The sequence below is a fragment of the Vicugna pacos genome, chromosome 19 (genome assembly GCF_048564905.1).
Source record: "Vicugna pacos chromosome 19, VicPac4, whole genome shotgun sequence".
Lineage (NCBI taxonomy): Eukaryota > Metazoa > Chordata > Mammalia > Artiodactyla > Camelidae > Vicugna > Vicugna pacos.
In genome coordinates, this window is record NC_133005.1 from 25,819,195 (window position 1) to 25,844,317 (window position 25,123).

General features: G+C 46.6%; 2 protein-coding genes across 4 annotated transcripts in view; one reads left to right on the top strand and one right to left on the bottom strand.

The window, feature by feature from the left end:
- Positions 1 to 13,852: 13,852 nt before the first annotated feature.
- Positions 13,853 to 15,519, top strand: MAP1LC3A (microtubule associated protein 1 light chain 3 alpha). The gene is made up of 4 exons (XM_072944057.1): positions 13,853 to 14,050; positions 14,378 to 14,433; positions 14,519 to 14,625; positions 14,926 to 15,519. Exons 1-4 carry the CDS (start codon positions 14,011 to 14,013, stop codon positions 15,086 to 15,088), a joined length of 366 nt encoding a protein of 121 aa, XP_072800158.1. The 5' UTR covers positions 13,853 to 14,010; the 3' UTR covers positions 15,089 to 15,519.
- Positions 15,520 to 15,715: 196 nt separating this feature from the next.
- PIGU (phosphatidylinositol glycan anchor biosynthesis class U) overlaps positions 15,716 to 25,123 on the bottom strand; it is a 99,066-nt gene continuing 89,658 nt past the window's right edge. For all 3 annotated transcript variants that reach the window (XM_072944058.1, XM_006202628.3, XM_072944059.1), the window contains one exon: positions 15,716 to 16,160. In XM_072944058.1, the coding sequence (XP_072800159.1) occupies positions 16,047 to 16,160 (114 nt within the window). In that variant the 3' untranslated portion in view covers positions 15,716 to 16,046. The remainder of the gene's footprint in view (positions 16,161 to 25,123) is intronic.

A 25,123-nucleotide genomic window follows, 5' to 3' on the forward strand; every position in this document is an offset into this window, starting at 1 on the left:
TCTCCTACACCCTCTTGTTTGCCTTAAATTTCTCCATCATAAAGCTTCCCTGAAGGTCCTGAGGGAAGTTTGGGCTCAGCCTGGCTTTGGGGAAAACCAGAAGACTCAGGAACGTAATCCACCTCCCAGTGCCCTGGGCAATGGGGTTTCGCCTGGGAAGCTCACCTTGGATTCATTGCAGTTTGTGACACAGCATGGACTCATTCTAAGATGTAAACATCCAGGGTTTAAAAAAGTCTAAATAATGGTATAACATCTGCAAATACCCTAGTGTTTCTGTATCTAAAGAAGCAAGTGTACGGGAATACAATAACCACTAAGGTTAGAAGCCAGCACTGTCCTGGGCGTGGCTTCTGGGTTTCAGAAGTGTATTTGCCAAAATAACAGGGTGTTGCCACTCCCAGCATTATGAAAATTCTCAATTGTACAGAGAAGTTGAAATAATTATATATCCTCCATTTAATTCTATAATTGCTACAGTTAACATTTTGCTATATTTACCACATAACTATCCATTCCTCCATTCGGCCGTCAATTTTTGGATGCATTTCAAAGTACCGTTTGCAGACGGTACACGCTCCTAAACACTTCAATGTGTGTATCATTAACTAATTTACCCTTTTTGGAGGATGGTTAAGGTTTATATATGGTGAAATGCACCCATCCTGCGGGTACCACTTAAGTAACAAATGCTTACACCTGTCAACCCCCTTTGACGATCACTTCACTCCAGAAAGTGCTCTCCTGCTGCTTCTCAGCCCGTCTCTGCCTCTGATTCCATTCCGGTGTGGTCTCCACCCTCCAGGGTATATCTCTTGGCCGGGTCCCTGAGCAGGGCCTGCAGTTCAGGGGGTGGTCACCCCCACTCACCACTTATGCCTCCCCCACAGCGCCTGCCACTCTTCCTCGGAACTCTGATACTCCTCTGTGCCTGGTGCTGCCTTTTCTCCAAAAATGTGTTCTAAAAACACTCCAGGCATTACAGGTTTTCTCCCCTTTTGTATATTTGAGTCTCAAACCAACTGCACTTTTGTACATTTTTTTCACTGAGGAATCCTAAACCATCTTTCCACGCCAAATTCAGGTTCTGGTGAATTATCAGAAAAAGGAAAAATGAGAAAGGGAGATCTCATAAATTCGATCACTGCAATCATTGCAGCAGGTAGAAATCTCCAGTTGCCAAGCACATTGAAATAGCAGATGCAAACCAATGTCAGTGAACTTAAGCTAATCAACCATATTCAATCAAGAAAGAAAATAACACAGCATTCAAAGTGGTAGTCCTACTAGCACGTGGTAAACAAGCTCCATTGGATCAAAAGGCTGCTTTATTGGGGTCTCCCCCTGTCTTTAACTTTATTCTCCGGGGTTCGCTCCTCCCCTGCCCCTTAACTTTATTCTCCGGGGTTCACTCTTCTCCTGCCCCTGGATGGAATGTAGGGCAAGTCTCCGGCTTCTCCATCGGTAGATGATGTGTCCAGTCTAGTGTAACGAGACTTTGGAACTGCATTTGGAGACAGAGGCTGCCCCTTCCCCAGCGAGGGCCCGCTGCCAGCTTTGCCCCGTGTGGAGGAGTGCTTGGCCGTGGCTTTGTTCCATGCCTTGTGCTGCCCCCACGGTGTTAAGAGGGAAGTGAGATGAGGGGAGGAAAGTTCATACGTGATCAGTACTGTGAACTGGCTTCTTGCTCTCTGAGCCTGGTGTGTGTTCAAAGCTGACACCTGTGCTTCCGGTGCATTTTACATGGGTTTTCTAAGGCCTGCCCCTGTCCCCACATTCCTGTTACCATCCGTCGTGCGTCTCACCTGCCATTCCCTTACTTTGGATGAGGCATTCTCTCTGGCTGGCCTATTGCAGGGTTTCTTTGGCCCCTGGTTCTCCAGGTCCCTCTACGCACTCCCCCTCTGTTGACTCAAGGTGAAGGGAGTAACCCCAGCGCTCCCTCCATGGATGGTAAGACATAAGCACATCAGCATCTTCTAAGAGTTGTCCTCTAACTTCTAGCTCTTTCATAGACTAAAGAGCAGGCGGACTGAACTCACTTTGGGCCCCTTGTCCTGCAGGCCTGCATTGGTCCTGCTCCTCTCCTGGCACATGGCAACTGTTGCCTCAGCAGAAATGGAGACGAAATAATTGAACTTGAAAATCCTAGTTCACAAGAAATATGTTGCTAAGGCTTGCCTCCAGGCGAGGTGGAATAGGGCATTTCATGATTTTTCATTCTCTGGGCTTAAGCACTGTTTCGACATGCAGTGCTGTTGTTTGACTTTCAGGTATTAGGCTTTCGTATTTATTTAGGAAAAACATCATAAGCAAAAGTAGCAGACGGCCTATAACTTGTTCTTATTTTGCAATCTTCCTTTACAAAACAATGCTTTATCCATTTATTCATTTAATTATTTAGTGAATGCCTGCTACGCACCAGGCCCCAGTCTAGACATAAATGAGATGGTGGCAAGAGCTTATTTCTAGTGGAGCTGAGACAGCCAACTGGAAAAAACAAAAACCAGACTACGCCTGGGCCCGACCCGAGACCAGTTAAAGCACAATCCCTGAGAGCAAGCTCTGGACAACCTAGGCTGGTAAAAGCTCCCCGGATTTTGTGACATGCAGCGAGGGCTGAGAGCCACTGGCATAGTCTTACGTGCCATGGGTAAGAGTACAGGAGGCTGTAACAAAAATATCATTCAGGGGTAAGAACGTTTGAAAGACAAAAAATATTAAGGGAATAAATGCAGCAGAAGAGTTCCAAGATAAAGTTGAGGAAGTCTCCCAAAGAGTGGGAAGAAAGAAAGTGGAAGAGAAAAGTTTAGAAAATGAAAGGATCAGTCCAGGATATTCAACATCTGATTAACAGGAGCTCTAGAAAGAAAATGAGGGGGTAGAAAATCATCAACAAGAGACTATAAGAACATTTTTTCCCCCTTTTTCAGTTTTATTAGGTAGAATTATTACAGTTTGCACATGTACATTATATTGCATGTAAATACATATATACAATATACTACACTTTTTTTAGTTTACATATGTGTACTGATCATTGTTTCTAAGAACAGTTTAGAGCCTTAGCTTTTTAAACTTACATAGTTATCAAAGCAATAAAGCCAACCACAAAATAAGAATAGAATGCAGTAATCAAATCATAAAGGACAGTCAAATGTGCTTTCACATATTCAAGAAATCAATCATCTAATTTATAAATAATAAGTAGTTTATTTGTGTTTTTATTTTTTTAGACTCCATGTATAAGTGATATCATATGGCATTTTTCTCTTTCTGGCTTACCTCACTTAGAATGACAATCTTCAGGTCCATCCATGTTACTGCAAATGGCATTATTTTATTCTTTTTTTATGGCTGAGTAGTGTTCCATTGTATATATGTACCACATCTTCTTTATCCAGTCATCTTTTGATGGACATTTGGGTTGTTTCCATGTCTTGGTTATTGTGAATAATGCTGCTATGAACATTGGGGTGCATGTGTCTTTTTGAATTTTATTTTTCTCTGGGTATATGCCCAGGAGTGGAATTGCTGGATCATATGGTAAGTCTATTTTTAGTTTTTTGAGGAATCTCCATACTGTCTTCCATAGTGGCTACACCAATCTACATTCCCACCAACAGTATAGGAGGGTTCCCTTTTCTCCAGACCCTCTCCAGCATCTATTGTTTGTAGACTTTTTAATGATGGCCATTCTGGCTAGTGTGAGGTGATATCTCATTGTAGTTTTGAGCTGCATTTTTCTGACAATTAGTGATGCTGAGCATTTTTTCATGTGCCTGTTGGCCATTTGTATGTCTTCATTGGAGAATTGCTTATTTAGGTCTTCTGCCCATTTTCGGATTGGGTTGCTTTTTTTTTTTTTTTTTTTGACATTAAGGTGTATGAGCTGTTCGTGTATTTTGAAAATTAGTCCCTTGTCAGTCACATCATTTGCAAATATTCTCTCCTATTCTGTAGGTTGTCTTTTCGTTTTGTTGATGGTATCCTTAGCTGTGCAAAAGCTGTTAAGTTTAATTAGATCCCATTTGTTTATTTTTGTTTTTATTTCCATTATTCCAGGAGCTAGTTCAAAAAATATAAAGAATATTTTCTAAAGCTAAGGACATAAGTTTCCAGATGGAAAGATACGAGTTTTAAAAAGAGCCATGCCAGGCCTCAGACATGAAATCTCAGAACACTATGGGCAGACACAATCCCAAGAAAGAAAAAGGAAAACAGTATGAAGGATTAGAAGTCACAGCAGCACCGGACATCCCAACAACATCATTAGAAACTAGAAGAGAATGGACCAGTGCCCTCAAAATCCTGATCAAAAAAAAAATTTACAACCTAGAGTTCCATATCCAGCCAAACTATTAGTCAAGGGTAAGAATAAGATAAATGTCTTCAGACAATATAAAGTCAGCTGTGTTTATCTGCCATGCACCCTTTCTCAGGAAGCTGCTGAAGAATGTGCATCAAAATGAGGGAGTGAAGGAAAGGAAGTAAAACACAAGGTTTCCAGGCAGTTTGAGACTCCAACACAAGAAGTCAAAAAGGTTACCTCAGGCTTCTGGTGAGGGTGCTGGGTAGTAAACCTAGAAAGTATCCTGAATAGGGTAGGAGGATGTTCCCAAGAAGAAAACAACACTGACAGATTGTCTCAGGTATATATTCAGAGGAGATTTTGAGCTTGAGTTTTCAGAGGAGTCTGAGAAGCCTAAACATTTTTTGTTCAGGAGGCAGGACCCAGATCTGAGGCCCAGAGGGTAAGTTAGGGGCTGGAGATGGGGATTTGGGAGTCACTGTCATGCTGGAGGCACTGATGGGTGTAGACGTGGACGTGACCCATGATGACACAAGCAGACTGAGGAGAGCTAGGGCCACAGCAGGGTGAGAGTGCTGAGGGGCAACTGGAGGCTGGAAAGGCCAAGGGGAGGCAGCCTCACCAGGTGACTGGCCAGCTCTGAGGCCAACATCTGGGGAGGGCAGGAGCTGAGAACATAAGAAGGGAAGGGACGGTAACCCTGGTCCTGTCTTTCAGGGAGGTGGGGTGAGAACTGAGCGCTCCCTTGGCTAGAGAGAGAGAAGAGGACCAAGGAGTGAGGCCCAGAGGAAGGAAAGGCCAGGTCCGAGGTCCTATGTAGACAGTGGGCTTGGCGGTCACGGCCTGCACTTCCCAGCGAAGGCAGAAAGACTTCTGGTAGGAAGGAAGGGTGGGGCAGCCCCAGTCAGAGGCTTGGGGACTCCTGGGTGGGTTTCAGTCCCTCCAGTCTTTGGAAAATTCCATTTAGAGTTCCTAAACAGGAACAAGCAACCCTTACCCAGAGATAACGACCCTGACTCAAACCATTCCTTGTGGGTCCTCCCAATGTGAGACCCATTTTACAAGTGAGTTCACTGGCTTAAATAGGGCCTCACAGCAACATGGTACCAAGGTTGGTCCATCTGATTTTAGGCCCTGTTTCTCCAGGACTCTGCACCCTCCTGGTCACTCACTGATCCTCAACCACAGAGGTAGGCTCTGGTACTATCTCCATTTTGCAGATGAAGAAATTGAGGCTCAGAGGGAAAGTTATCCAGAAAGTGGTAAAGCTACTTTAGATCCAGGTCTGACTGCCAGTGTGTAAAGGAGCAAACAGGCTCAGAGAAGGAGCCTACGATGCCACACAGTAATTGGTGGCTAACCAGGCCACGGGTTGCTCCACCTTCATGTGACAGGCCAGCCAAGGCCAGCTCTCTGCCTTTTCCAGGCCTATGAGTCCCAATCAGAAATCACAGAACAGTACATATGAGACACTGCCCTGTGCTGACAGTTTCCCCAACTGTCCCAGACAGTCCTCTTAGACCCTTTGGTGCCCAGCAGCAGTGCTTGGTCCAGTCTCAGTACCTTCACGTGGTCCAGGTGGGAGACTGCCCCTCAGATGGGCAGTAACTCAGAGAGAGGACAGCATGGGGGCTCAGAGAAGAGATCCTCACCCAACAAACATTTCCTGAGCACCTACCACGTGCTACACTCTGGCTGTGCTCTGGGTCAGAGCAGGAACCAAACATTCGGGAAATGCTGCTCTTGAGGGGCTTGCATGTTAGTGGGAAGGAGAAGTAAAATCCATTAAAAATTATACAGCATATTAAATTTAAGTCCATAATGAGATATTACTACTACCAGAATGGCTAAAATTTTAAAAACTGCAACGCCAAATATTGGCAAGGATGTGAAGCAACTAAAACTCCCATATATTGCTGACAGGAGTCTAAAGTGGAACATTATATTAGTTTCAAGTGTACAACATAATGATTTAATATTTGTATATCATGACATGATCACCACAGTAAGTCTAGTTAACATCCATCACCACACATAGTTACAATTTTTTTTTCTTATGAGAACTTTAAGGTCTACTCTTTCAGGTAATTTTAAATGTACACTACAATATTATTATCCATGCTCACCATGCTGTGCATTATATCCCCATGACTTTTATATGTTTATTTCATAATATGAAGTTTGGATCTTTGGACACTCATTTCGCCACCCCACGCCCGCAGTCTCTAGCAACCACCAATCTGTTCTGTATTCTGTGTCAATGAGCTTGTTTTTCAGTTTTGTTTGTTTGTGTTTTGGATTCCACATATAAGTGAGACTGTGGTCCATACATGTTATTACAAAAGACAATATTTCCTTCCTTTTTATGGCTGAGTAAGAATACTGCATTATATATATACCACATATTCTTTATTGTTCATCTATCAATGGATCTTTAGGTTGTATCCATATCTTGGCTATTGTAAATAATGTTGCAATGAAACTTTTAAAGGTAGTGAATTCATTTCCTCTGGATAAACACTCAGAAATGGAACTGCTGGATCATATGACAGTTCTGTTTTTAATTTTTTGAGGAACCTCCATGCTGTTTTCCATAGTGGTTGGGGCCAATTTACATTCTCACCAACAGTGTGCAAGGGTTCCCTTTCCTCCATAACCTCACCAACACTTACTCTTCCTTGTCTTTTTTTTAATGTTTTTTTGGGGGGGGATAATTAGGTTTGTTTATTAATGGAGGTACTGAGGAGTAACGGGGTATTGAACCCAGAATCTCTTGCATGCTAAGCACACACTCTACCACTAAGCTACAACCTCCCCCATTATTATTTCTTGTCCTGAGAATAGCCATTCTAACAGGGATGAGGTTCTATCCTACTGTGGTTTTGATTTGCGTTTCCCTGATGATTAGTGATGTTGAGCACCTTTTCATGTACTTGTTGGTCATCTGTGTGTCTTTTTTGGAAAAAATGTCTACTCAGATCCTCTTCCCATTTTTAAATTGGATTTTTTTTTTGCTATTGAGTGATATGAGTTATTATATATTTTGAATATTACCTTAACAGATATGATTTGCATAAATTTTCTCCTCTTTGGTAGGTTGTCTTCATTTTGTTGATGTGTGGGAGTGTTTAAGTTTGATGTAGTTCCACTTGCTTATTTTTGCTTCTGTAGCCTTTGCTTTTGGTGTCAGTTCCAAAAAATCATCACAAAGACTGATGTCAATGAGCTTACCATCTGTGTTGTCTTCTAGGAGTTTTATGGTTTCAGGTCTTACATTCAAGTCTTTGAGTTGATTTTTGTGTATGGTGTAAGACAGTGGTATGATTTCATTTTTTGCATGTGGATGTCCAGTTTTCCCATGACTGTTTACTGAAGAGTCTGTCCTTTCTCCATTGTGTATTCTTGGCTTCTTTGTAGGTAAATTGACCAGCTATGTATAGGTTTATCTGGGCTCTTTATTCTGTTCCATTGATTTATGTGTCTGTTTTATACTAATACAATACTATTTTGATTATTATAACTTTGTAATGTATTAGTTCAAAATCAGGGAGTGTTTTGCCTTGAGCTTTGTTCTTTCTCAAGACTGCTCTGGCTATTTAGAGTCTTTTGTGGTTCTGTTATACCAATTTTAGGATTGTTTGTTCTATTTCTGTGGAAAATTGGAATTTTAATAGGGATTGCATTCAATCTGTAGATTGCTTTGGGTAGTGTGGACATTTTAACAATATTAATCCTTCCAATCCAAATAAGCACAAAATATCTTTGCATTTATTTTGTCTTCAGTTTCTTTCATTAGTTTCTTCTTGCTTTCAGTGACATGTCTTACACCTCTTAGGTTAAATTTATTCCGAGGTAATTTATTCTTTTTGATGCAATTTTAAGTGGAATTATTTTCTTAATTTCTCTTTTTTTTTGAGGTTAATTTTTGCTTTTATTTGTTAGTGTAACTTAACTACAGTGGCTTGCAAACTTTTTTGACTTAAAAAAATACATTTTACATCACAACCCAACAAACACACACATATATGTATATAACTGAAACCAAAGTTTTGCCAAAAATGTCAACCTTGAGTTTTCTTGTTTTTAAGACTTTTAAGACTCAGCAAAATTGACAAGAAGGAACAGAAATTTCCCATATACCCCCTCTCCACACATATGCATAGTCATTATTTTTATTTACAGAGTGGCACTTTTTTTTAAACTAAGGATGAACATACGTTGACACATCATAATCACCGAAGCCCACAATTCACCTTAGTTTGGACAGAAGTATAATGACATAGATACCCATCATTGTGATGTCATACAAAGTATTTTCACTGCTGTAAAAAACTTTGTTACTCCAGAATGGCATATGGAATCTCTCCTTTTTTTTTCTCTTGAAAAGAGGTTCAAAGAGGTTCTTTATGTCTATAAGACCACTCGTGGCCCACCCATGCATGGACCGGACTGGCTCTAGGTGGCAAATTCCCCCACTAAATACTGCGGCTTTTCTTCCTGTCCCACTGGTCCTGCCCAGCAGCCATGTGGTGGTGCAGGAGGGACATGTGTAGGGTATTAATGTCTCTTTTTGATAATTTGTTATTAGTGTATAGAGATGCAACAGATTTTTGTATATTGATTTTGTGCCCTGCAACTTTACTGAATTTGTTTATTAGTTCTAACCGTTTTTTTTAATGGCATCTTTAGTGTTTTCTATATATTCTATCATGTTGTCTGCAAATAGTGAGTTTTACTTCTTCCTTTCCAATTTGGATGTCTTTTATTTCTTTTTCTTGCCTAATTGCTCTGGCTAGGACTTCCAAGACTATGTTGAATAAAAGTGATAAGAGTGGGCCTCCTTGTTCCTGATTTTAGAGGAAAAGTGTTTAGCTTTTCAGCATTGACTATGATGTTAGCTATGGGCTTGTCCTATATGACCTTTATGTATTGAGATATATTCCCTCTATACCCACTTTGTTGAGAGTTTTCTTTTTTTTTTATCATAAATGGATGTTGAATTTCAACTTACTGAAATGCATGAAAAAGATAAAATGGATGGATGGACGAATGGACAGCTAGTGATAAAGCAAATGGAACAAGTGTTAAGTGTAGAATGTAACTGGTGGTTATATGGATGGTCACTGAACAATTATTTCAAGTGTTCTATTTGCTTGAAATTTTTTATAATAAAATGCTTAGAAAAAGCATATAACATATTAGAAGTTGATAACTCCTCTGGCCAAAAAAAGTAAGCAAAGTATTGGGAGGGAGGATAGAGATTGACTGGGGTGGAGGCTGCAATAGTAAATACGATCATTCAGGAAGGCTTCCCTGAGGAGACCTTGGCAATCGGAAAATGAGTCACAAAGGGAGCCATTCTTGGGGGAAGAATACTCCAGGCAAAGGGACCAGTAAGTACAGAAATGCTCTGGGCACACGTGTGTCTGGGATTCCTGGAATAGCGACAGCGAGGAGGTCAGTGTTGAAGCCAAGGGGGCAAGAGTGAGAGTAGATATGGCCAGAGGAGCAACAGGGAGGCAGATGCTACAGGCCTCATGGGCTACTGTTCAGCCTTTGACTTTTAATGAGTGGGGTGTAGAAGTAGCAGAATCCAACACCTGTGTGCACAAGATCACTCTTATCAGTGTAGTGAGACCAGACTGAAGTGGGCAAGGCCACAGCAAGGAGACCAGTGAGGAAATGATAGCAGCAGTCAAGCAAGAGATGATGGTGGCTCTGGCTTGAGTAGCAGGAGTGGAAGTGGTAAGAAGTGGTTGGATTCTGGAGATATTTTGAATGTGGAACCAAGACAATTTGGACATGGATTAGATGTGAAGGATGAGGGGAAAAAAGAAATCAACGATGACAGATGGGGACAGGGAAGATTAGAACTGGAGTACATTTTAGGGGAAGAGCATGGGTTCATTTGGGCCAGGTCAAGTCTGAGATGCCTGCTAGACTTCAAGCAGAGACATAGAGCAGGCCGCGCCTTTGGATTCAGGGGAGACAGGGGAGAGAAGGAAGCAGTGAGGAGAGAAACCAGAGGAGTGGTGGAGACAGTGTCAGCCCTACTGACTGGTCAGGTAAGAGGCAGGTGGAGCACAGACCTTGGGATTTGGGGGATGGACCCATCCCCAAAGGCTTAGTCTGACAAAGGAGAGGTGTAATGACTTCCCCAAGGCCATGGCTGGCCTAGTTCTTTCAGCTGCTCTTAATGGCTCTGATCACAGTCTCCTGCCACTCTGTGTATGTGAGATGTGTCCACTTGGACACACACAGCTCTAGATCAAGTGTCAGCAAACTAAGGTGCTCAGGCCAAATTTGTCTGTTTTAGCAAATAAAGTGTTCCTGGGACACCACCATGCCCAACTGTCTAAGGCTGCTTCCACACTCCAACAGAAGTGAGTAGTTGCCAGAGACCATATGGCCTGCAAAGCTGAGAATATTTACTGTCTGGGCCTTTAAAGGGAAAGTTTGCTGACCCCCTCTTTCGCTACAAAAATGTTTCTGTTGTTCTGTTACAGGAATACACAAGATATTTAATAGGACATTTAGTTGGGTCCCAATTTTTTTGCTATTGTGAAAACGTTCCAGTAAACAATGTATTTCCTTGGACTCATGATGTGCACACCCACAAGTGTAATTCCTAGTTTGTAGGATACGAGCATCTTGAGTTTGGGCAGATTTTGTCAAACTGCTCTTCAACGTAGCTGAAATGATTTACACTCCCAGCAGCCATGTAGAGTTCTCATTTTCCCATATTACCTTAAAACTTGGTATTGCATGTTGTCGGACTTTATTAGTAAGCAATCCTTTATTGTTTGTAGATTCCTTTGATTTTCTGGCTGTGAATAATTTTACTCCTTTTCCTTGTCTTGGTGCTCTGGCTGGGCCCTCCATGCAACACTGCATTTTGTTCAGTGATACAATTCAAAATTTTGTTCTTGAATCTAAAGGGAATAATGCTTAGCATTTACCTTACCATATGGTGTTTTACCATTAAGTATATGTTTGATGCAGGTTTGGGAGTTTTTTGTTTTGTTTTGTTTTGTTTTGTTTTTATTCTGGAAGACCTCAACTAGAAAACCATCTGGACTAGTTGCTTCTTTGAGGTATATGACTACTCAGTTTTTCTATTTCTTTTTGAATTAGTCTTGGCAAATTATCATTTTCTAGAAAATTGTCCATTTCATCTAAGTTTTTAATGTATTAGCATAAAGTTTATCATCTTATTTTTGTCATTTCTGCTATGTCTGTAGTTATGTTCCTTTTGCACATTAACGTTTATTTTATTGGTCATTTCAAAGATCCAGCTTTGTTTTGTGGTCCATATTAATGCTTTTTTTTGGTTTCATCAACTTCTGCTCTTCATTATTATCTTCTTTCCATTTTCTTTGGTTTTACAGTTACTATGTTTTAAAATTCTTTGACATTCTGCTCATAAACTTTCCATATTTCTTCTTACCTAATATTACTAATGAGGCTACAGATCTTTAAATGCTTCTTTAGTCATCTCTCCACACCCCCACTCATTCCCTGGAGTTTTTATATGTATTGTCATTTTTAGTTTGATATAAGTGGTTTTCATTTCTATACAATTTCATCTATGAGTAAAGAGTTTTCTAGAAGAATGTTTAAAAATCCAAAGATTTGGAGTTTACTCGGCTCTTGCCTGTGCTCAGAGAACATGGTCTGTATGAAATTGATTATTTGATGTCTGCTGATGCTTGTCTTGAGGTAGAAGTCAGGTCATCTTTGATAAATGCTCCTTGTGTGCTTGAAAATAACATATTGGGTTCAGGATTCTCTCAGTGTCCACTGATTAAGATTATTAATAGTATGAAAATCATCCAAATCCTTTTTTTGGCTGTTTGGTCTATCAGTTACTGAAAGAGGTCTTAAATCTCCCACTGTGATGAAGGATTCGGTAATTTCTCCTTGTATCATGTCACTTTTGCTTCATAAATTTTCAGGCTTTTAAAAAAAAAACTTCTAACACTCACATTCAGAATTGCTCTATCTTCCTAGAAAATTGTTCTTTTCATTATTTTGTGTTGACCCTTTTTATCTCTAATAATGTCTCTAGCCCTAAAGCCCATGTTGTCTAATTTTGCTATGGATATATCTTTTGGTTAGTTTTTCATTCTCTGTTATATTGTTTTCCATCTTTTTACTTTTGGTGCCTGTACATTTTAAATGTCCTCTGCTAAACAGCATAGAGCTGCATTTTATTTTTCTTGACCAATCTGTTCATCTCTGTTTTTATAAGTGAATGTAAAACATTTTCTACCTCTTGTTTGGTGCCATTTATATACCATTTTTTTCACTTTGCTTCCTTTTTTCACGTTTTATTATATTTTAATACCTTTTACTAAACTTTTCTCTTTTGTGTTGGCAGTTATACTTTCTATTTCTATTCTTTTAGTGATCCCTCTGAAGTGTTTGAAACACATACTTTACAAAGCCAGACAATTATCAATGACTTCCTCCTCTCAAATAAAATCAAGCTTCTAAGAACACCTGAACTCTGACTACCCTCTCCAGCCCTGCATGTAATTGTGCCCTGTGCTCCACAAGCTAATCATCATGTCATATTCCATAGCAGGTGTTTGTTTAGATGTATTTCCATGTTTACCAGTTTAGTTACTTGTCATTTTTCAGTCTAATTTCTTCTCTTTAGAATTCTGCAAATTCAGTACAAAGTGCCTAGATGAGCTATTTATTCTGTTCTGGATTTTATGTGAGAATCCTGGTCTAATCAATTTTGGAAGTTCTCCTTCAGGAACTGCCTCTCCCACAGTCTCTTCTCTCTTTCTGAAGCTCTGGTTGGACCTGTGAGTTCTCCCTTTACTTCCTGTCACTTCTTTTACATGTTCCATCTGGCTTGTTTTCTGACTACTTGCTTCTGCTGTATCGCCTAGCTCAGTGATTTTTCTCTTCTGCTGTCTCACCTGCTTTCTTACCTCATCCTTTGAGACTTTAATTTCAATAGCTTTATTTTTCAATTCTAGAAATTTCTTTTAAGACGCTTCTGTTCCTTTTTAGTGTCTTGCTCTAAGTGTCTTCATATTTTACTCCCCATCCCACCCCCACCCTTTTTTAACCATGAGCTCCACGAAAGCTCGTAGGACGTTTGGTTTACTGTTGCCATCCCAGTGCCTTGTACTGTCCCTAGAACGGAACAGACTCCAAGTGAGCGCTGTCAGATGACTTACTGACAACGGGAATAGAAGGATGCTGTGCCACAGCCCGGCCTCGCTCTCCTAGCAGCCAGAGCTGCGAATCCGCTTCCCCCAAAGGCCCCCTAGGCTTTCCAGTTTCCTCAGCCTGGGCCTCAAACCTCCCCCAACCCCGCCCGCCCCTGCGCAGGACATAATGACGTCACGGGACTGTGACGCGCCCTGGGAGCCCCCGCCCCTTCCTCTTCGCGGTGCGGGGCCGAGAATCCAGGCTCTCTGCGCCGTGACGTCACGGTCCGGGCGGGCGGATTTTGCGTCGGCCCAATGGGAGCGGCGCGCCGGCCTCCCCTTTAAGGAATGTTGTGACCTGACGTCACCCGGGCGAGTTACCTCCCCGAGCCGCTGCTGCTGGGCTCAGCGCTAGCTCCGGAGCCCTTGAGCGCGAGGTGCGGAGCCCCCGGAGCCCCCGAACCACAGCCACATCCCCGCGTCGCGCGCCCCGGAGCCCCGGCCTGCGCGCCCCGCCGGGCCCGCGCGATGCCCTCAGACCGGCCTTTCAAGCAGCGGCGGAGCTTCGGTGAGGCCCGGCGGGCGATCTGCGAGCGCGGAGTTCGGGAGTAGGGGGTGGGGATGGGGTTTTGGCAAACCGACTAGACTGCTACAGGTGACGTCAGCTCCATGACGTCAGGCTCGGGCTGGACCCCTGGGCTGGGAAGCAGGCTGGGGCCTGGGCCTCGGCCTCGGCTTCCCATTCCAGTCCTGTGCCGGGGCTACGGAGCCTGACGGCCCGGGGGCGTGGGCTCCGGGGAGGCGGGGCGGGGTCGGGGGCCGCCCCTCGGGGACTGGCGGGGCGGAACCGCGAGGAGGACCTCAACCCGTCCTCATCCCCGACCGCTGTCCGCAGCCGACCGCTGTAAGGAGGTGCAGCAGATCCGCGACCAGCACCCCAGCAAAATCCCGGTGAGTCGCTCTGCCCCCTCCCATCCCGGCCCGGCCCCAGGTTCTGACTTGGGCTCACGCGTCCCCCGCCCCACCCCGCTCTCAGGTGATCATCGAGCGCTACAAGGGTGAGAAGCAGCTGCCAGTCCTGGACAAGACCAAGTTCCTGGTCCCGGACCATGTCAACATGAGCGAGCTGGTCAAGATCATCCGGTGCGCGGGCAGCACCTGTCAGAAGGGGACTTGAGTCCTGCCGGGGTTATGCAGGGGGCTGAGTCCTTCTGAGAAGGAAGGGGTGGAGTGGGGCATGGGACCGGGTGCTGGGGCCCTGTTCCGAGAAGGTTGGGAAAAGTCAAGGTCAGGGCTGGGGTCACCGTCCAGTTAGCGGTGAGAGCCTGTAGAAAGGGATGGGATGGGTGTGGAGGATCAGAATCATTTTGGGGAGGGAGTTAGGGCTACACTCGCCCAACGGCCAGGCCCCTCACGATTGGCATGCCTTCCCGTCCACCTCAGGCGCCGCCTGCAGCTGAACCCCACGCAGGCCTTCTTCCTGCTGGTGAACCAGCACAGCATGGTGAGCGTGTCCACGCCCATCGCGGACATCTACGAGCAGGAGAAGGATGATGATGGCTTCCTCTACATGGTCTATGCCTCCCAGGAAACCTTCGGCTTCTGAGCCACCAGTGGGGGGGGGGTTGGCTTGGGAGTGGGGGGGCCCTGTCAGGCTCTGCCCAGGGAGCTCCTGGCACCTGAACAGAGCTGCTTCTGCCCCTGGTGGGCTGGGCAGGGATGCCACCTCCTAGCCAGGGAGCACCAACCACATCTCCTCTGCCCCGGGGGGATCCTGGCCCAGTCATGTTAGAGTTTCCCCTCTGGGTGCTGGCTGGGATGGGGAGCAGCCCCCAGCACCCCTGCTCTGTGTGGTTTGTCTTTTTTTAGGCCCCTGCCTGTCTGCCCATCTGTCCCTCCCCAACCTGAGTTGCTGCCCATGCCCAGACCTGCCCACCCCTGAAAGGACTGGCCCCTGGCTCACCTGGTCTTGACATGGTGTATGGATCTGTGGTCACTGTCCCTTTGCAGAATAAAGATTGATCAGGCCTGCCTGGCCCTTTGCCTCCAGCTGCTTGGGGCATGGGGAAGGCCGTGGGTGGGGCTGCCCTACACCATTCTCATCTTGCAGTGCACAGACCTGTGTTCTGTGGGCTCAGGGCTCATTCAGGAAACCCATACCTGTGTGAAGTGTACCATGGCAGTATTAGGGGCCAAGCCCACTCCTCCCCAGGTGTGCAGTGGGGTTCCAGGGTAGACTTTTTCATAACAAAAAACATTTATTAAGTAGCCACAATGTAACAAACCCTGCTCACCTGCTTCTTCCCCTTTCCTGCTTGGGAGGGGGCTCCTTGGTGTGCAGAGCCACAAAATGGGGGGGGAGGTCCAAGGGGAGATGCTCCTGGCTGCTCCCCACAGGCCTGAGTGCCAGTCTTGGCTTTCCACTGGTGCGAGATACTCGTGACCCTGGATTCAAACCTCATCTGCCTTAGGACTTGCCTGCTGGCAACTCGGGCTCGAGGGCTTGGCTCAGCTTCTGGCCCTTTCACCCCCTGAAGTCTGTGCAGCTCTGTGCTCAGCCAGGCCTACTTGAGCACAAGCATGGCCTCTGTGCCGTCCTTGGCGGTCAAGTAGAGACCATGTGTGAGGTAGTACTCCCGCCGCAGGAAGGCATAGAAGTAATCGGAGATGAGCAGGATCTGGGGGGAGAGAGATGGTGTGAGAAGCTTCATGGTACCTCCCTATGAACCTTGGGTCCCTGAGGGGCTAGGCAGGTGTTGGGGAGACTCTGCACAGGGACACCCCCAACCCCACTCAGCACCTACGTTTGACCCTAAGCAAGGTCTCACTGGCACCTCAGAAGCTCCCCTACTGCCCTCCCTTCCCCTGCATCCCCATACCATGCTCTATACTTCCATCCCAAGCCCTGACCTCTGAGCTCCAGACTGGTGTCCTCCATCTCATCTCCTGGATGCCCATAGGCCCTTCCAGCCCAGCCAGGCCCCCTGTCAAACCTGCTTCTCCCACTGGGAACCCATATCCCCCATCTTCCACCCAGGTGTTCAGGCCACAGAATCAACTGACACTTCTCCCATACACCAAGCCACCAAGTCCTGTTAGTTGTTTCTACTTGTCCACACAGTTACCACCCTGGACAAAGCCACTATCATCTAAACAACAGTGGTCTCCCCTCTGGGCTTCCTGATCTCAAACTACCCACCTGCCTCACCACAGTCCATTTTCCCCAGCAGCAGAGGTTGCTTTTCAAAACACAAATCTGGTCATGTTACTTCCCAGCTTAAAGTCCTCTAAAGGCTTCCATGGCTCTTAGGTAAAGCTCCAACTCCCCGGGGCTGCACGGCCTTGCACTGTGTATATACAGCACCCTCTCCCCTGCTCCACCCCACATGGCTCCAGCCACACTGGTGTCTACCCTCCCAATGCAGGATCGTCACTATTTCCTCTGCCTGGAATGTTCTCTTCCCCTTTCATATATCAACACTTGCTTGACCTTCAGGTCTCAGGAAGGATCACTTCCTCAGAGAAGCCCTCCCTTAAACCCCAGATTGCGTCTTGGCCCCATTAACTTCTATAGCACGAACTCATCCAAATTGTAGTTTTACAGTCATCTGTGTGACTGCCTGATGACTCTGGTTCCTCCCCTGGCCTGGGCAGGGTCCCTGAGTGATTCTGTCACCATGGTGTCTGTGCCCAACTCAGCCTGTCTTTCCTGTCTGGGCATCAGAATCAAAAGAGCCCCAGCAGCTCAGCCCACCATCCCACTCACTGAGGCCCAGAGGGGAACAGGGATTTTCCAAGGTCCCCCGAACACTGGACCTGCAGTCTTACAATTCCATTCATTCCAAGCTCCCAAGACCTCTAGTGCCTTGAGCAGGAGGGGCAGGGCTCAGCCCCATGTAAGGATGGAGACAGACACCACTGGTTCTCAGACACCTAAAGGCATTTCAGACTATCGGCACCAAACCCCTCTAGGCAGAGATGGGGAGACATTAGCCCAGAGCAGGGGGAGCACCTGGCTAGGGCCTTAGAGCAGGTTAGAGGTTGAGACTGGCATCTCAGCTTCTGGCCCCCTGGCCCCTGTCCTGGGCAGAAAGGAGAGCACGGAGGGGTCTGGAAGAGGTGCTCAAGACCCACATCATGGATGGCCTCAGGACAAGGATCTGCTATTCTGTCACCACAGGAGGCTGTCTGGAAGGCTCATAGTTCCCATCTTATGGACAAGGAAATTGAGGTGCACAAGATTCAATAGCTGGCCTAAGGCTGTCCCAAGAGAGCAGGACCAGTGGCCATAACCCTGCAAGGCGATGCACCTGGGGCCCGGTGAGCTAACAGCACAAAACTCTGCTGCTGAGGATGTCAGAGCCAAGAACCCAGGGAGCCCCTGAGACTTTGACCTGCAGCTGCCCTTGGAGGGCAGTGACCACAGTAAAGGCGGCCCTCACCCCCTGCAACCCCTTTCTCACCCAGGCCCAAGGTGCCTGGTCTGGGTAAGGGGAGCCTGGAGCTGTGGCTGATCCCCAAGACAGGTCAGATGAGGAGCAGGTACAAAGTCACAACTTATAAACAGAACAACCCCAATGTCACACACAATTGCACACAATCAGCTGGTCAAGTAGGAAGTCAAAATACTAGGTATTAAATTGAACTGTATGAACTGCCATTTTTACAGATCAAAAATAGTTGAATATTGGCAATTTCATATGGCTCAATTTAACATAAAATGGAAAAAAAAATCAAATAATGAAGTACATAATCTAGAAGAACCAGAATAACTTTAAGACCTTAGGGAGCTATTCTTTTTCCTTATAAGCCTTAAAACTTTGTAAATTATGTATGCATGTTATGTTGATAAAAATTAAAATCCAATTAAAAACAATCAGCCAATAAAGACTGAATAAGTAAATGAGGGAGAATTCCCTCTGGAATCCTTACAAAAGGATTCCAAATAATATACGTAGATACCCTCCCTTCAGGAGGTGGAGCTTAATTCTTGCCTGCTCCTCACTCCCTGCCCGCCGAGGGTAGGCTAGACTTAGTGACTCACTTCCAAAGAGCGGGGAAAGAGAAAACAGTAGCTTTACACTGGAGAAGTCTGGCAAACCCTATCTTCACCAAATGATGAAGGGTAAACTGCTTGAAATGTGACTAGCATGTACTGCTTGAGCAGTCCCAAACCTAAAACCCAACCTCATGAAGAGAAAAGCATCAGACAAACCCAAAGAGGGGACATTCTACCGGATACCTGACCAATGGCCCTTAAGACTGTCCATGTCATGAGAAATTAGGAAAGACAGAGTGTGAGCAGAAGACATGGGGGAAACATGACAACTAAATGTAATGTGGTACCTGGGATTGGATCTTGGAAGAGAAAGAGGACATTACAGGGAAAAATGGTGAAATCCACATCAAATCTGAGTTTACTTCATAATAATGTACCAGGGTCAGTTTCTGGGTTTTGACAAACATACCAGGGTAATATAAAATGTTAATGAGGGAAACTGGGGGAGGAAAATGGGAACTCTATGTACTATCTAAAATTATTCCAAAATTTAAAAGTTTATTTTAAAAAGTGATGTACTATTGTTATATGAAACAACATGAATGAACCTCAAAAATATTTTGCTAAGTGAAAGAAGGCTCTGGGAAATGTACATGGTAAGATTCGTGTTTTTCACTATGTAAATTTCACATACAAAAAAGGTAACTATTGAACTCCAGCTAATGATATAATGATGAAATATTTAGCAGGAAATATACTGATGTTTGCACTTCACTTTGAAATACATTACAAAAAACTGGGGGATTAAGAGATGAACAATTTGTGATCACACAAGTATAGTCAAATGTAAATTGCGGCATCTAGGTGGTAGGAATAGGTGTTCAAGGTTAGATCTTTCAGCTTTGCCCTGTGTGTGAAAATTTTCATAATAAAGTATTAGGGGAGGGTGGAGTTGGGGGAAAGAACTCTGCATGCTGGTTTGGTCTGTCTGGAACCAGCAGTCACTAGTCCCGAGTGGGTGCCCTGCCCCTGCCCCCAAAGAGAGGGCATATCTAGGAAACACTGGCCTGGAGATTTGGTTCTCTTGGAGGAAAGTCCCTAGCTGTCACAGGCTGGCTGAGACAGCCTCTTCTAACCTTGAGGCTTTCCATTTGGGCTGAGGAGAAGGGATTTCCGAGAGGCCCTGGGATTCAGCCAACGTGGCAGCTGCAGACCCGGCGCCCCTTTGTCCAGTCTGGGCAGGGGAAGTCAGGAAAGGAGCAGTGGAAATAGCATGGGCGAGTTGGTGGCTGTGTGACCTGGTTTAAGTCACTCCCCTCCCCTACACAGCGTTTTCCTTATCTGTTAAATGAGTGATAAACTAATTTGTTAGTTACAGTGGAGGCTCTCCTAGTTCTTGCTCTGTCTCTCTGCTTTCAGAGACCTGAAGAGCAGCCCACTCTTTAAAGCTCCCCTCACCGACTGCAGCAGAGACCCTTGGCCTCTTTCCTGCTACCCACCACCAGGTCTCGCCAATTCCCCTCCTCAGAATTCCTCCCACTCAGCCCCCTTTTCTCCCTCCCACTGCCCCCTCTTGCTGGAAGGCCTCTCTCATCCTCCCGGCCCCTGAGGGATCTTACACACAGACACACACACACGAGAGCCCTATACTTGCCCACTCAGAAGCCTCTGGTGCCCCCTCTCCCTGAGCCACACCTGCACATCCCATAACCCTGAAAGTAGCCTGTCCTGCAAACACTGAGTGGCCACACCTGGGTGCCTCTGCTCATGTCTCACCCCTGGGGTGGAATGACCCTTCCCCCAAAGGGGGCTCCTACTCATCCCTTGAGAGGCAGCATCTCCACCTCTGGCCTCCAGGGTCCTCCCTAGCCCCACATGAAGTTATGTGACCCCTGAATTGCCCCCCCCACCAAAAGGGGTGGCATCCACTCCAGCCCTGTGGCCCTAGACCCAGTACAGGGACTGATGCACATGGAGTCGTTTGCTGTCCCTACCTGCTCAACACTGCCCCAGTGAGGGCTCAGTCAGATCATATCCCTCTCACTGGCAGCCCTGAGGTCTCCAGGTTCCCCTCTGGATCACGATAAAGACAAAGATTTAATGGGGCAGCTGATAAAAGGGTGACCAGGGACAGAGAGGAGCAGATCAGAAGTGGAATGAAATGGTCAGAACATGCTCCACTATGGGATGGGAGAGAGGAGAGACCGGGAAAGCAACATCTGAACATCTGCCCTGGGCCAAGCCCTTTAACAAAAGGCATATCATTGAATCTTCATAACACCCTGGGGTAGGGCTTACAAGCCCCACTTATAGACAAGGATTAGGGTCTTGCCCAGGGTCACCTGGGAGTAAGTGAGGCGTTTAGGCTCAGAGGCCCAAACCCTAGTCCATCCCTTCACCCTCACAACCCCTCTCAAGGCTCTGCACCCACGCACGCCAAGTCTCACTCTGGCTCCATACTCTTGCTTTGTGTAAACCGACACCCCTGTCAAGGCTGTGCTCCCAGTTCACAGCTCTGTCACTTAGCCAAGAAGAGAGTTTTTTTTGGAAAAGGCAAAACAAGTGTCTGAGATGCAGAGCCAGCAAAGGCTGTTAATTCAGTATGTCCAGAAGCCAGGGAGCTCGGGATGACAGCCTTGGCCAACACTGACTCCTGGGCTGCAGCATCCTGGAGAAGCAGACACTGTCACTCTAGGCATGTCCCGGTTCCCAGGTCTCTCACTTGCCTTGGAGATGCCGACGCTCGACAGCCAGCTTGCACTTGGGGACCCAGTTGGTTGTCACCATCAGCAATCAAAGTGCAACATCCTTTGCCCTTGCTGCCTGGGGTCCAGGAAATGAGGAGCTAGAAGGGCTGACAGTCAACCTGTGGAGCTGTGTGACCTGCCAACTCACAGGCCTGAAGGGACACGCATAGGAGGAGATGGTAGAGACACAGAGCGCCACCCTCTAGCTCTACAGGTATACAAAATAATAGGAAAATCACTGGATCTCAGCCTCAGGGTCTGGAATGTCACAAAGTAAGATCACAGCTGGCTAAGACAGCAATTATCATCTATGTGGCACTTTTCAACTCACACAAGTTTTCCTCACTCAGCTCCATATTGGGTCCTCACAACCACCCTCCTTCTAGGCTGAGGAAACTGAAGCTACCACCCCCTCTCACCAGGTTTCACCAGCCTCCTGCCTGTGCTCCAGATCCCCACTCACACCCCGGACTGCTCTCCTTCCTGGCAGAGTGAGGTTTTCAGAGCATGAATCCAATCTCAGTTGTCCTCAGTTTAAAACCAACAGCTCAGCCTGGTCCTCAGCATAATGAGGCCCATGTGGGCCACGTGGCTCTGACCACCACTGTCCTGAAACGGCCTCATTCTTTACCAGGTGGCACGTGCCTTTCCTGCAGAACTGCCCTCCACACCAACTTGCTCTCTCACTCAGGTCTCCCCACCCAGAACCTGGTTTGACCCTACACATCCCTCAGGACTCCACTGAGAGGCTGCCTCTCCCCAGAAGCTTCTTTAATCACCAGCACTGAGCGCCCCAGGCCGTGCTGACCCCATTCACAGCACCATTGTGCTGCCTGGCTCCCCCAGTTTTCTTTTCTTTTTCTCCCACAGATGGTGAGCTCCTAGGAAGCAAGGCTGTGTCTCATTCACCCCTAGCAGAGTGCCTGGCACCCAGTAGGCACCAACTTAATATCTGCAAATCATTAAATAAGACCCAAGGAGTTATGTGACTTACCCAAGGCCAGTGACCTGGACAAGGATGGGGCTGGGGTCACTGTGGAGTTCGGGCCTCCAAAGACCAGGCCTTCCTGCTGGCCTTGTCCCCCCGTACTTAGCCCAGGCTTTTCATGTCACTCTGGTTGTGGGGGGAGAGGGGGTGGGGAAGGGCCTGTGAGAGACAAGCTTGGGATGCCTAGCGCTGAGGGTGACAGAAACAAAGGAATGAACTCTAAGACCTTGACAAAACGCCACCAGCTAAGGAAAGCAAAGCCAACATGCACACCCAGCTGGATGAGGACCAGGAGTCCAGCCTGGGCCACTGGCACCTCATGTCAGGAGGAACAAATCTTCCAGCCAGGGCCATACAGAAATAAGCCTGAAATTGGCCCCTGCCTGTCCACAAATGTGGGCTACATGCCACCCAACTCCTGGCAATCTGCCAGACATGTCCCAACACAGTTCCTCACTGGTACATTCCCCAGAACGATACACCAGGCCAAGTGAGTGACAATTCAAGGAGACGGGACTGCAGCTTCACTTGTGCTGGAGTGAACAAGTGAGTTCCAGCGAGGCCTAATGTGCCAGAGGTTTAGTGCCCAGACCCCAGGGCAGAAGGCCAAAGCAGGGCCAGCCCAGGATCTACAGGGTCTGCAGCACACGGAGGCGGGCCAGGGGACGAGGAGGCAGCAGCCTGAAGAGCGATTCAGGTCCTGCTGGGAAGGGCAGGGGCAGCCACCAGGAAGCCTGTTTTAGATGCAGACACAGAGCAGGAGTGGGACTCTCAGGGTAGCCAAGGGGTGAGAGGGGAAGGGGACTCTGGCTCTGACCTCCTAGGAATCCAGCAGGACCTGCCACGGGTCCAGCTCTGACCAACACCGACACGAACTGGGAGGTGAGGGTGTTCAAGGCTGTCTGATCACTCGTCAGAAATTGTGGTTTTTTACCTTGCTCATTCCATTTATTCATCACTAAACTGTCACTGAGGATTCTTCTGGGTGCTGGGGATACAGTTGCGAAAAAGACAGGTCTGGGGGCTGCCCTAGTGGAACCCACAGTCTCCTGATAGGGTGTGAGAAACAGGGCATGAATAAACACACCGCCTGGAGCTGTGACTTCCCAGCCTCAGATTCTCCCTTTGTATCTGAGATGATAACAGTACTGCCTCCCTCAAAGTGCTGTTATGAAGATTAAGTCAATTCTGTATTATAATTAAAAAAAAAAAGAAAACAACCTGAAGGGCCATCAGCAGGGGAGAAGCTACATCAGGTGCGGTGAGTCCGCACACGCAGGACTGAAACAGGAAGGAGCTTCCTCTCATGTGCGAACAAGGAGAGAGCACCCAGATGTTTTATTAAAAGAAAAAAGGTCGTATTTTCATCATGATGCCAGCAATAAAACACACACACAAATAAACTCCTCCAAGAGCAGAAGAGCACACGTCAACACACAGAGAAAGCGCCAGGGGCCGAACAAGCACATGACGTGGGAGATTAAAGGGATCACCTGGGCCTGGCCCCTAGTTTAGAGCTCTTTAAACCTGAGCCACTTTTAATTATAATTTAGGGAACGATTTCCTTATGTTACCTGTTTTTAAGTTGAATTGGGGTGAGCAGGATGTCTTACTCTTAAAAAGGCTAAATTTAAACATTCCTATTTGTTTATGTCATCCTAGATGACCATTATCCTTCTGCTGGTCACTCACCTGCAGAAGAAAAGGATTAAAAAACAAAGAGGGCGAAGAGGATTGTTCTCCTTCCCTCAGTTACCAGCTCTGAATGTTTCCTTAGGTATTTGCTCTGGGTATTTGAGAGCACGTTGCTCGTGCTATTTCCCAGACAACACAGGTCAACACTCAGATCCTCTCACCACCCTGGGAGGTGGGGTTTTCACCTGCATCGCAGAGAGGGTCAATCACTCGCTGAAGGTTATACAGTGACGGAGTGGAGGGGGATTCTGAACCAACCAACCCACCTCAATCCCTCCTTGTCATTTCCTGGTTACTGACTCCCAGACACAATTATAATTAACAAATGATCTGTGCCACGTGTTGAAAAATACTCGATGGCCCCAGGGGAAAGGGCAGGGACTAAGTCACTGGTTCACCTGCCAATTCACTATAATTTACTGAAGATTTGTTGTATTATGGAGCACAGCACTGACCAACTCAAACAGAGCAGGACTGAAAATCTCCAGGCCAAGACGTTCTCCACATTCAGCACTGGAATCAGCAAGTGATGGGCCTGGCTCTGGACGCCTGCTGCAAATCCGTCCTCATCTGGTTCCCAGGGCAGCTCTGATCTGTCTTGCCCAGGGAGGAGAGAATGAGGACCAGGCGACTATAAGGACAGGCACAGCTAGGAGAGCTGGGAAGAGCCAGTGTGGGGCTGAGGACCTCCCTGAATGCCGCACACCTCACTGCAAGCACTGACTATAGGTCAAAGGGAAGCTGCCCTGGCTTGGGCTGTGGGGACATGCAGGGGTTTGCTGGCCACAGAAACCAGGTTCTGGCAGAAGTGGGAGAAGGGCTGGGGACAGAGCTGCCACCCCTGAGCTTAGCCAGTAGGGGTGACTTGGCCCCCATCCTGCCCACCTCCTGGACCCTCTCCCCTTCACCTCTCTGTGCATCGGGAAGACCCAGCTCCCACTCCTCATCCCCTATGCCTTTCCCTAACCACTCACGACAGGAAAGGTGATCATTAAGTGAAAAACAGCAAGTCAAAGAACAGTACTTAGAGTAGGATGTCTTTATGTTTGCATATGGACTAAGAGCTGTCTGTAAACGCACAGAAGTCTGCAAAGACACACCCCAAACTGATCCTCGCGATCACATCTGCACTGGGTGGGAAGGGACGCGGCTCAGCGGGGAATATTTTCTCTTAATTCCATATGCTTTTATTTTTTCCCTTTTTCCCCCAGC

Coding starts and splice junctions, on each gene's coding strand:
- MAP1LC3A (XM_072944057.1), top strand. CDS start 14,011: ATGCCCTCAGACCGGCCTTTCAAGCAGCGGCGGAGCTTCG. Junction 14,051..14,377: donor CAAGCAGCGGCGGAGCTTCG/GTGAGGCCCGGC, acceptor CGCTGTCCGCAG/CCGACCGCTGTAAGGAGGTG. Junction 14,434..14,518: donor AGCACCCCAGCAAAATCCCG/GTGAGTCGCTCT, acceptor CCCCGCTCTCAG/GTGATCATCGAGCGCTACAA.